This window comes from Eucalyptus grandis, chromosome 11, assembly GCF_016545825.1.
Source record: "Eucalyptus grandis isolate ANBG69807.140 chromosome 11, ASM1654582v1, whole genome shotgun sequence".
Lineage (NCBI taxonomy): Eukaryota > Viridiplantae > Streptophyta > Magnoliopsida > Myrtales > Myrtaceae > Eucalyptus > Eucalyptus grandis.
The window spans coordinates 1,707,716-1,720,736 of NC_052622.1; the positions used below are offsets into that span (position 1 = coordinate 1,707,716).

At 37.6% G+C, this 13,021-nt stretch overlaps 1 protein-coding gene across 1 annotated transcript; it reads left to right on the forward strand.

Annotated features, from left to right (window-relative positions):
• The first annotated feature begins 1,125 nt into the window (after positions 1–1,125).
• Positions 1,126–3,508, forward strand: LOC104426965 (WD repeat-containing protein RUP2). The gene has a single exon (XM_010040130.3). The coding sequence runs from the start codon at positions 1,527–1,529 to the stop codon at positions 2,979–2,981; it is 1,455 nt and encodes a 484-aa protein (XP_010038432.2). The 5' UTR covers positions 1,126–1,526; the 3' UTR covers positions 2,982–3,508.
• Positions 3,509–13,021: the final 9,513 nt, after the last annotated feature.

Genomic DNA, 13,021 nt, shown 5'->3' on the forward strand with positions numbered 1-13,021 from the left:
AAGTAGGTACGAGACTTCTTCTTAAGCTTTCAAGACAAGATGCACCCGGTCGATGACTGAAACAATTTAAATAAACATCTGCAAAAGCTATATCACAGGGCAAGGCTCATGCGATGATAGATAAGACACGTCATGTGCGCATGGTGAGCGCAAGTAACGGATACCCAGCCGAGAAGATAACCAGAGAGATACACATGGAAGGTCGCACGACCTTGGAACTTGCTTAAACATCCTTTGTGAAATGAGAACGTGAGAGTTCCAAGTAGGCGACGCAATCCCTTTGAATCTGAAACACACGATGAGCCTCCGGACGAGAAGAAGTTTCTTCCGGACTTGAATGCATCCGTTCGCAATAAATTCACGTGAGGGTGACTAAGGAAAAAAGCGAGAACTCAATATGGTCCAATCAAATCTGAGATTCTTCAGACTTTCATGACATTTAGCTTCATCCCGTAATTATGGCTGTACGATTTAGGTTAACCAAGGGGATTCGGGGCGGGCCAGCTGCAGCTGTGATAATTTAATCCTAGACCATCAAACACGTGGCCAAATTGGCAACGGGCCACGTCGCCCAAAATCGACCTTGGCATGGCCACAAGTTGTCAGGCCACAAGTTGTCAGGCCACCACTTACCCACGAGTGGCCTTAAAAGGGTAGGCTTTTATCGTGAAATTCTGGCATTAACTAGGAATTTCTCGACGTACAGAATTCGGTTTTCGAACCATGCTATGTTCGCAATCAAGAATCTAAACTTCCTCGGATGCGATAGATCTGAATCAACATGCCTAAACGTTACACCCCGCAGCAAATATATATTAAAGATATCTCTCTTGAAATTTTCAAATGTAAAGACTATTTTCAACATATGAGAGAGAGAGAGAGAGAGAGAGAGAGAGAGAGAGAGAGAGAAGAATACGGGAGGCTTGGCGGAGACCACGTAGCGGATACGTGGACAAGAGAGGGTATCCACAAGCATGGTGAGGTACAAAAGCTGCCAACACTTCTCTTTTTGCCTCCTCGCACTCCCCCTCCTCTGCACTTATTATTTCATTTAATGCCCCCCTCCTTCCCCTACGCATCCAAAAACATCCCTCGTCTCCCTCAAATTTATCCAATATCGATGCGTTCGAAATCCCATCTCGGGCCTCGCCTTTTCCACTTATTCACTTGTTGGCCCTCGCCTTTTGGAGTTCTTAAGTGAGGTCCCGTAGGTATCCAATGCCTTGAGGTTTCCTTTCTAATTGGATATTTTCTGGAGGGAATCTCTAAAAGAAAATGCTAGCGGGTCATCAAAGCTATCCTCCATATTCTTAGTGGCATTGCCGTGATTAAGTGGGAAATCTAGAGCGATATTCACCCATGCCGAGAAGGGTGGAAGTCCGTGATGGCCCATAAGAAAAAAAGTAATATAGAATAACTAATACCCTGTATTTATATCCACATCGTCAAGCTATCAAAGTAGAGTTGGGCCAAAAAGAAAACTTTCAGAGCTTGGGGGTTCCATAGTCTATCCTCAGACAATACTTATGCAGTCCTTTGATTGGTCCAAAGCCCCACAACCCTCCGACCATATCATCTCCGCCAGAGCCTGTACCTCCATCGCCTCCTATGTATGGGCAATGAACAGTTTATTACAGCCCCAGAAATCACAAGAAATTACAAGAAACGAAGAAGAAGAAGCAGCGGCAGCAGCAGCGGCGGCAGAAAAAGAAGAAGAAGAAGAAGAAGAAGAAGAAGAAGAAGATCAAAGGAAGGAGAATCAAGAAAACATAGAGAGAAGAGGAGTTCAAGATCAAGAACTCGCCATCGCCCCTCAGCTCGAGCTGCCCCAAGAAGAAGAAGATCAAAGGAAGGAGAAGCAAGAAAACATAGAGAGGAGAGAAGGTCAAGATCAAGAGCTCAACGTTGCCCCTCGGCTTGACCCGCCCCAAGAAGAAGAAGAAAGAGCGAGATGTGAGTGGGACTTCCATCTCTCCGCCGTCGTCTCCACTGCCGCCGCATCCTCTTCCGACACTCTCGGCGTCATTGAATTTGACTCGCCTGGCGCGCTCATTGCCACCGGTGGGATTGCTCGGAAGATCAGGATTTACAGCTTGAGCTCTCTCGTGTCCCAAGAAAGTGACCAAACAACAACTGCATTTTCGGAGCACTCCAGTGCCTGCAGCTACTACATATGCACTCCGGCGAAGCTGAGCAGTCTCAGGTGGCGGCCCGGCTCAGGCAGCCGCGTCATTGGGTCTGGCGACTATGATGGGGTTATCACGGAGTATGACCTCGAGCGGCGGGTGCCGGTGTTCGAGCGTGATGAGCACGGCGGCCGACGGGTCTGGAGCGTGGACTACTCGAGCTCAGGTCCGGCCGTCGGGGCATCTGGGTCCGACGATGGGACAATGCAGCTCTGGGACCCACGCTGCAGCGACAGCGGGGGGTGCCTTTCCACGGTGCGGCCCGGAGAAGTGGGTCGGAGCACCGCCGTATGCAGCGTCGAGTTCAGCCCGTTCGACAGCACGACTGTGGCCGTCGGGTGCGCGGACCGGAGAGCCTACACCTATGACCTGCGCAACATGTCGGGCCCGGTCCGGGTCTTTGATGGGCATGCAAAGGCGGTGACCTACGCCAAGTTCCTTGGCGCGCAAGCGCTGGTGTCGGCTAGCATCGACAGCTGCCTGAAGCTGTGGAATGTGGCGGACGCGTGCGTGGTCCGCACATATCGGGGCCACGTGAACGCACGGAACTTCGTCGGGCTGTCCGTGTGGCGAGACGGCGGGTTGATCGCGTGTGGCTCAGAGAGCGACCAGGTGTTCGTGTACGACGCGAAGTGGGGCGAGCCCATCTGGGCCCACCGGTTCGAGCGCGGGTTCGTGAGCAGCGTGTGCTGGAGGCAGGCTGGCTCGGACAGGTGCACGCTCGTCGCGGGCGGGTCGGACGGTGTTTTGCAGCTCTTTGTGGGCACGAGGAAGGCATCATCATCACGAGGATGATCGTCTGAACGTATGATTCCACCACTGAAAGGCTCGGAAATGAAAGAAAATTGGTGAGTGAGGAAAGAATAGAAGCTCTTTATTTTTCAATCTTCTCTCTCCAGCTTATCGGTTAATGTTAGCATTACCATCTATTTCTTTCATGGAAATGCTCATGGTATTCTTCTTCATTGCATTATCTTATAGACGGTTCTTTAATCGATCTAGAGGTTGGAATCTTATCCTGTTGGACATACATCGGAAACGATGCGGTCAGGTCCCTTTTTTTGTTTTTGTTTTTGTTTTATTCTTCTTCTGAACAACATTTATTTTGTTTTTCTTTTCCATCTTTTGTATGCCTAGGAATTGCCATGCATTGTGTTTCCTCGAGAGAATGGATAAGATTTTGGTCAGAATTCTTTTGGCAGCTTCCGCGTCACGAGCTGATGATTCTTCATAAAACCTATTTCCCGTTCTGTCTCTCTAAAATTGTTTCTGCTGTCTTGAATTGATACTCAATAAAATCAAGCCTATGGCCAGTTTCTGCAGGTTGTAGTTTCTCTAATCTTTATGTAATGTAAACCTTTTCTTGATCTAAGCAACCAAATCAGTGAAATTTAATTAGAAGAAAAGGCGTTTTGGGTCTGAACTGGTGAGAATCCTTATTTCAACAATAGGAGTGTTTATTCACTCAATGCTAGAAAACGTTTTCACTAATTAGAATTTCTACACGTGCATATGTAAGAACAACTCGTTGGCTACTATTCTTAGGTAACTTTGCACTTGCAAGTGGCTGACTATTTTACTCAATTAGTTCTTGTACATGGTATGTAAATATAAATAAGAATCGTTTCACTTCCATCAATTTTGTATCAAACTTCTGTCGTTGATGTAAGAGAATACAATTCTACAAGGGGAGAAGTGCATCAATTGACAACAGTAGAGAAAATTCCTCATGTACATGTAATCTTCCGAAAAGCTTAATGACATCCTCATTCAAAATGTAATTCAAGTGTGTAGAACATCATGCCTGGGCAATTGGTGCCTTCCCTGCCAAGTGATTTCCCAAAGATACCGGTTAAATTGCTTTGTCGGTTTCCTTTGAAAATTAGGAAGGAAAATATCCCTTATTGAGATGATAGTGAGATTCCCTATATGATAAAAATAAAATAAAAAAGTGATTAAAGTGAATAAAACCAATAAAATACCTAAAAAAAATATAAAATTTATGATTTGTAATTATTCACACGATCACCAATTGAGTGATCATGATTAAAAGCTCCAATCGAGTAACATGGCCTCGAGATTTGTGACTCAAAAAGATCTACAGGACATTATCATTGCAAGCTTTGTGGCTCAAACCTATGGTTGTTGAAGCTCAAAGTAAGCGGCCATGGCTACGAGCTCGATTCTTAAAATATTTTTTCTTATCCACATATATTGTATGGTGTATTTTTATCACTACTTTCTTCAAGTTTTCAATGATATAAATATTCCATGACAACCATATCAGGGTAATAAAGTGGCGCTAGAGAAAAATCAAGTCCCTAGCTAACCGTTTGGTAAAAGAAATAAATTTAGAAAAATTGGAAGTCCATTTTATATGTGTTCTGCGCACATTGGGTATTTAGTATTCTTTATTTATGAATTTTTAAATATCATTTATTTTATTTTGGACAATATTTCACTATCTAAAATTTGTAGTCAATTACCTCTTGGATTTCCTTTTCATGAATAATGTCATTAAATTTGTTTCTTACACAAATACAAAACCATAATTTTTTGCTTTGGTTTCTGATGGTAGACAACATAAAATGGATGGCTTGGGTTACATCTTTACTTATCAATAGTAGCGGTCATGCAAGCACGCTCCTATCGTCAATGGTTGAAAAAGAAGGAGAAAATGATCTCTAAATGAGGAATCGCCCATCTCGGCATGTATCTGATTTTTTTTTTTTTTTGCATGTATCTGATTTTGTGCATATCCATGTCTAAGTGATGCTAGCATCATGCGCATTTATGAACGTCTCAATCAGAAACAATAATTAGGTGCTTTTAAAGTTTTCCATTCTCATCCATCAAATCAATCACTTCGGAAAAAGTTTTGTAGCTTCCATTTATTTCTAGACATGTGGTTTCTACCTTTTTCAATACCTTCTTGGTATGGAAGTCGTCATGTGGTATTTGATTTCCGTATCCAAGTCATGCGAAAAATAGTCTTTTGTATATAAAGGGAAATAAGGTTTCTATTTTATATAAGGAAATCATGGCCATTTTCTTTCGGAATTTGTTCATTTATAATTACCTTTGGTAATAATATATAAGAGGGGATAGTTTGTCCAAAAAGTCTTAAACCTATTTTACGATAGCTGGTTAAGTCCTAAACCTTTTAATTATGTCAATTTAGTTTCGAACTTTCTGAGAATTTATCAATTTAATCATGAATCTTTTTTCTTGTGTTATTTTAGTCCTAAACCTTTAGAGGATTTACCAATTTAATTATAAACTTATTATTTATATATTTAGCCAAAATGATTACATTATTAAATCATCAAAAGATTAAGACTAAATTGACAAATCATCAAAAGGTTTATGATTAAATTGACAAATTGTCAAAATGTTTATGAACAAATTTATACAATTGAAAGATTTATGATTGAATTGGCATTCATACAATAGATTTAGAACTTTTTGGACAATTTTTTTATTTAAAAAATATTAAAAAAGAACATTTAAGAGAAAGACTAACTATTTAAAAATGCAAAGAAAATCTTTATTTCTTCAAGACCGTTAATTTGCATTTTAGTTCTATCTCAGAGAAATTAATTTTAAATATACATAGTGCACATGCTAACTCTTAAATCTTTTGGAGAAAACTTTATTGAGTGTTGAAATATATAAATATTAAACCACACTTTCTTCTAACAATTCAAATTTCTAAAATAGTTGATAATGATATCACGAAATTTCACATGAAATTAGAGTAGGACATCCTCAATTTATATATTTCTGGGTTTAAGCGAAATTTCAACCCGTGCGTCATTTTCAAGGAAAATAATTAGTTTTCATATGTTATTATTTTTAATTCACGGAAAATATTTTTTTTATAAATCAATTAGTTTTCCGCTGTCAAAATACTGAAAGGTCGAAATATAATATTTCGAAAACAGCTTTTTTTTTTTCCCCGAACAAACTGACCACCTCAATATCATGCCTTCACGTCCCCTCACCTGTTAACTAAGAGTTGATTTGCATCTTTTTTTCGAAACAAAGAACGATACTGCTCATTCCAGCAAAACAACATGAAAAACATCATGGCCCAATTGAGATCTGACATACCAGCCAAAAGCGGTACCTTCGCAGATTATTCGTGCTTTAATGTCTCGACTAAACGAAGTTCTGATCATTATTAACAACATTCCTACCTTTACCTATGCTCTGTAGGTAAATATGTCCGGGGGAAGTGAAATACTTCACTATTCGCATAAGTCTCTTTAGGGGATTTGGCTTGGCATTCAAAAGGACTATAGACTTTCAAAGGCCTTTGTGCTAATCTGAGGTGTTTTGATAACATAACCTCAAAGACCTTGGGATAAAATTTAGCATCCCCATTGTAACTTCTACCAAGCACTGACAATATGTTTTTCTGGAATGTTGCTTTTAGGGGCAATATATTTTTTACTTTCAATTTTGCCTTCATTAATATTTTCCTACTCCAATATTGCCCTCTTAGCTGCTGATCGTCTCTTTGCTCTCCGAAACTAACGCTCCAAATTCTGATTTGGGCTCATGAGTTTGACGCTCCGCCGAGAGAGTCGATGACGGTTGCGGGTCTGTTAGGCGAGATTTGGAGGGCCATAAGTCTGTCGAGTGAGAACTGGCAGTTCGAGGGCAGCCAAGGCTCGACAAGGGGCACGAGTCTAGGGTCGCTGATGATCGCATGATGCTGGTTGTGGGTCACTGAGCCTCGCCTGGTTGGCTCTGGTCACTTGCTCAGCGCTCACGTCAGGCTCGCCTGGTACCTTTGCCTCGCACAAGGCTCATGGACTTCAATAGCCATGCCCCCCATTCTTTCCCTTCAATTTTTTTTTTTACTTCATATCCTTTGCCAAACGGTATACAGTTTAAATACACTTCGAATCAAAGATCATCAGGAAAATAACTTTGCATTTCCACAAAGCTCTCCTACTAAATGCTGCCTTCGTGCATAAACGATATGAGATAGTTTTTGTTTGTAATTGTAGCGTTGCGCATAAAATCCACGTACGAACAAGTGTTCCTTCATAATTCAGCTAATCTATCCATCTTGCAAGAACTTTTTTCGTTGCCAAATTGATACTACTGAAGTCGATGAAGTTTGAAATTTAGGTTATTGAATTGTTAAGTGTTCGAATATCGACGTAATGTGAATTTGCCCGAAGTCATTCCAATAAGAACCTCTGGGCCATTAATCTGACACAGCAAAAATTTGATTCATAAATTGTAAGTTTCACATGTTTTACGCATAGAAAAAAATTGATTCATTAACGTAAATTTCACATGTTTTTAAGCAAAAACTTCGCCTCTTTTCGGTCAGCAACATGCTCTAACATTGGCTAATGCACTTTTGCTTATGCGTGCAATAACAATGGCTAAAGAATGGTTATGGCATTCCACACGCACAGCGACAAAGGGCTTAAAAGAAGTATGCGGAATTGCTTAGTTGGGCCTCAAGGCATTTTGAGAGCCTACTTAAACCCATTGAAAGAAGCCCAGCCCACAGGAGAGAGAGAGAGAGAGAGAGAGAGAGAGAGAGAGAGAGAGAGAGAGAGAGAGATTAGGTACAAACTAAACATTACGTCATTCAGTGATCCATACAGACCATATGCCTTTAGACCAACGCCTAATTATCATCTAAAATTTGTCATCTTGCATATTCTGAGAGTAGTGCAATTTTTATTTAGCTTACGTGTTTGAAACTTATAAGCTGATTTGGAGCAAATCTCCATCCGAAATAGGTTGTCGAGAAACTTGCTAAATAACGGGGAAATAACAAAAAAAAGTTATAAACTTATTACACTTGTGCTATTTTAGTCATAAATCTTTTAATATAGCTAATTGAGTTCCTGACCTTTTGATAATTTGTTAATATAGTCTATCCGACCTATTTTAGTTGGAAAGCTAACATGAACGCCATCCGTTGGATATGACACGATTAGTGCTTAGTAAATAATTTTTGTAATTATTGTTATTAGTATTATTTTTTTTTATTACCCTTTTCTCTTCTTTTCTTGGCTTTTTTTTGTCCTCCTTCCTTTGCCAAACTATGGGCTTCGACAAGGCGAGCCTCCCTTGAGGCTGGTGAGGTCGTCCATTGCCAGAATTTTTAAAATATTTAGGATTAAATTGGCAAAATTAAAAAAGGTTTAGTACTAAATTGGTACAAGTGTAATAAATTTAGGATTTTTTTTTTCAAAATTTCCCCTTGAGTAATAATTGACCACTAAGTTAGTAACGGATCGTCTAATATATGATTTTATCCGATATTATATTTTGCATGCGTTTGTGAGACTGCAAATAATTAAAGACAGGAAATTTTGGTCACCCTTATCAATTGGGACGAATCTACTTTTTGAATTTGTCATAAAAAGTAAAACTTGTGAGCATTTCACCTGCTGCTCTTCTGTTATCATATGGGTATTAGGTCTACCTAAAGATGAATAATTCCAAGATTCTGCTCATGTTAAACGCGGCTTACAAGTCTTATAAACAATTCTCGAGGTGCTGCCCCTTCACCATATTATGGGATAACATAATTCGATATGATGTGCTCTCTGTGTATAATAACTATTCATCACATGAGGATTCTTGGATACGTATCCACTACAGAAGCCGATGCGCATGGCGGTATCAAACTACGATGTACGTATTTCAAGACAACGTAGACGAAAGGCTTCAAGTCAATTTAATAATTGAAGTTTCTCTTGTCTGATGGGATACTTATGGAACACGACTCTGCCGTTATCAATTTGATAATGATGGTTGGTATAGGGTATGGAAGTTGACATTCGAAGCTTCTTCTTGTGCTGTTATCATACACTGATTATGATAAACGGCCCAAGAAAAAAAATCATGTAGAACGACAGTGGGTTATTTTTAAAGACTTGCCGATCATACGAAGAGGAAAACGACAGAAGAGCGACGTTGACGCATGAAGTAACTGCGCCAGAAAGTATAAAAGTCTCGGTCGCCGTCAACTTACATAATTTAGCCTAATCATGCCCCTAGTGTCTAGCAATCTCCTCTAACTTATTATAAGATCAAAGTCTTGCTTATAGTCTATGGAACTAAGTTCTGAGTAAAGAAGATCCAATGATTAATGGAATGATTTTTTTTGCATGGTGGTGATGTTTAAGATTAAAAGTTCCGAACATACATGTACGGGATTGTATGTATGAATATGAATAGTATTTTCTTGAAGAGAACCCTACAACCAACCACTTACGCTTTGTCTTTGACCGGTAACACTAACCTTTTGAGATAGATTAAATTGGTGAGTTCTTTGGTCAAACTTATATCGTGGTGAAGTATATTTATAATGCGCTAAGAATGATGAGCTAGGTCAGAGAAAGTTTCCATCAACAAAATGGAGGAAAATATGACAAATGTATTGCGTGATCTATGTTCGTGGTATTATATCATTTTTCATGCATAGAAACCCTCTTTAGCTTCTGAATTAGAGAACCTTTAACCTATTAATCTCTCCATACCATTATTATAATTAATAGTTCCTTATGTTCATTTCGAACGATTTGCATGGAAGGGCATATCGATATAGCTCAAAATAAATCTTCAAAATTTTCCCCTTAATCAAGCATTGACCAAAAAAAAAAAAAAAAGATCTACAGTGATAGAAGATATGTTAAAGAACTCTCATTCTAATCTTAGTTTAGTTAATCAGCCCCAAAGCAACTTGGCTTACCTAAGAATGATTCTTATTTCATCTGTATCTATGACGTTATTTAACGTTTGTTTTTTCTCTTCCCTTTTGGACATGGTTTTGGGACCAGGGGACGAGATTGGATAGCTGATGGTCTAATGACTTTAACTAAGGGGCAAGTGTGGCCTAATTCCTTCATCATCCTTTAACACTATTAGAGACACATGCCTCATCATTATTTGGTCAGCCATTACATGTTCTGGTTTTATAATGGCACATTGTGTAAGCACTATGGCGTATGCGCTTAGTCACAACCTGTTCTTATCTGTCATTAATTATAATTATATGAAGTAATCATACATATGCTGATACCTTTGTTACTTATATAAAACTGAGGAAAGGATTTTAATTTGAGTAAAATCTATCCCATAGAGTATCCAATGATGCTTAGGCACATGGCCCTGCTAAAATGGCCTGACGGCTCGCATCCCACATCTTACACTTCTAGAGAACTTTTATAAACTCTCATTTTCTTTAGTCATCGGTTTGTAGAATCCAATACATAAATTTCCACGAATTAAGCAAGTAGAATGAATAAAAGGGCTTCTGGACAATCTTCTCCCATCAGCGGTCCAGGACGAATTGATTAACCTAGATCTTTTTTTTTTTCCCCTTGATATTATAATCAACCCAGAGTTTAAAATGCGAAGATATGGAACCTAGATATCTTTTTTTTCTTGGTATTATAATCAACCCAGATTTTTAAATGTGTATTGGCATCTGCAAAGATGAATGTGATCCTTTTTGCTTGCTCTATCAACATCAATGTTGTGACCGACAAATATTTGTTTTAGGGCGGATTCTTCCGTTTTGTTCCAAAAGAATGGATTTCTTTCCTTACTGGTAAATTTCTGGAGGAAGTTGACAAATGTCCCCCCAAAAAAAAAAAAAAATTTGGCAAAAAAAGATCGGTCACCTAATTTATTGGTACCTTAGCAACATTATTTATGAAACTATAGCCTCTTTTCGACAATATGGAAAGTACGAACTTTTTTTTTTTTTTAATCTTTTACCAGGTTTTACTTTTCTTTCAGACCAACCCAAAAAAATTATCAACTCTTGAGTTGATTCACCGATATTCATTCGAGTGAATTTCCAACTTCTTTCCAATTACATTATTAATTAATTTTGGATCACAAGTTCTCATTCGGGGTTCTCTTATCCTAATTTAACAACTTTGTTACCATTTATTGATTTTTGTTTGTCTTTCTTATAAACGCCCCAAGTTTCTCAACTCGCATATAATTTCCTAAACTTTGTTTGTGTAACTTACTAGTTTTTCTTCTCTTAGGTTACCGACTTGTTTTGATTTATTAAATCTCATTAGTGTTGCTTCCCAACATTTATTTTCTTTTCATAAAAAATTTACGAACTATTTTTAAAACTACCAACCGTAGTTGGAATAATTACCAGCTCTTTCTCCAATTAAGTTCCAATTAGTTTTGCATTATGAACTCATATTTGAGTTAATTAGCTACATTTATTTGAATTTTGTCCAATTACCAATTTCTATTATCTCTAAGAATAAACATACCTTCTCTTACATTCGATAAATTTTCCATTTGTTTCATGGAAAAAAATTTCCAAGAGAAAACTTTTCAGATTTTTTGACATTTGTTTCACAGAAAATAAATTAGTTAAGGAAATTTTTTTCCATTAATAGAAAAACACCTTTAAAAGTGAGTAAAATGAATTCCTCTTTTTCATTTTCCACCAAAGACCATACTCGTTTTATTGCACTCCTTTTAATTTTTTAATTTTATTTTTTAAAATTATAATTATAATTAATTTTTCTTTCCTTTTCTTTTTCCTTCTTCTTCAGTCGGTAGCTGGCCATAGTGACAATTGGCGATCGGCCACAGGTGAGGGATGAGCTTGGCTAAGACTAGCAAGTTTCGAGCTTGCCGATATTTGGCGAGGTTGAATCTTGTTAGCTTGTGGCTATGGCAAGACTTGATCTCGTCAATTTGTCGAGGCCTTAGGCCTTGCTGACCTTGAGGCTCAACCTCATCGGTCTTAGGCGAGCTCACTTATGGTTGGTCACCGCGATCGGGCTAAGGAAGAAGGAAAAAGAAATAAAGAAAAAAAATTAAAAAAATTCAAATATTTGACATTTTATAATTCATTTTCATGTTTTAGCCAAACATTAGAAAATATCATCATTTTCTAGAAAAATGACTTTTTAGAAAATAATTACTAGAAATGTTTTTTTTTATAGTTCACCAACAACAAAAAAAGTATTTTTTTTTAAAATATGAAACAATAGAATTTTGAAAATATTTGTGACATAAAACAGATAGCCATATAAAAATGCAACTCACCTCTCTTATCTTGGAAAGTTTTACATAAAAATTAGGGTTAATACTCTGAAAAACTCCAAACTTGGTATACATGACAAATTTACCACAAAATATTTTTTGACTACCAAAAATCCTAAATTGGTATACCTTTGACAAATTTACCCCAAACCGGTACACTTATAATAAATTTATCCTATGTTATTTTTCGTTAAATTTTACTATCATATGACAGTTGACTGATATATCAATTTGGGATTTTACATTCCGTTTGTCACAGTTTACAATTTTTGTGATTTTTATGTGGTATTAATCCAATTTAGCGGAGGGTATATTTATCACAAATTTATTAGTTTGGGGTTTTTTGCGGTTGAATAAATTAGTTTTGGGTAAATTTGTCATAAATATACAATTTTATGGTTTTTATGGTCGGTCGGGGTAAATTTGTCACAAGTGTACAAGTTTGGAGTTTTCATGGTAAAAAAAATAGTTTGGGATAAATTTGTCGAGAGGTGTATCGGTTTTGGGTTTTTTAGGGTATTAACCCTAAAAATTATATGTATGATCTTCACTTTTACAAATAATCGGAAGAGAATCAAGAGATTTTCTAAATCTTTCTTAGTTCTCCATATCTCTTAAAATTGTATATTATCTTTCTTTGATTGTGCTTGTGCTTGTTTTTGATCCTAATTGACCTAATTGATAATATAATATCATATTTCCTTAAATAATTTTTATAAATAAGCTCATGTACAATTCAATATCAAATAAACAGAAATGAGGCA

What these genes read in the sequence shown, in the direction of transcription:
- LOC104426965 (XM_010040130.3), top strand. Translation starts at nt 1,527, where the DNA reads ATGCAGTCCTTTGATTGGTCCAAAGCCCCACAACCCTCCGACCATATC.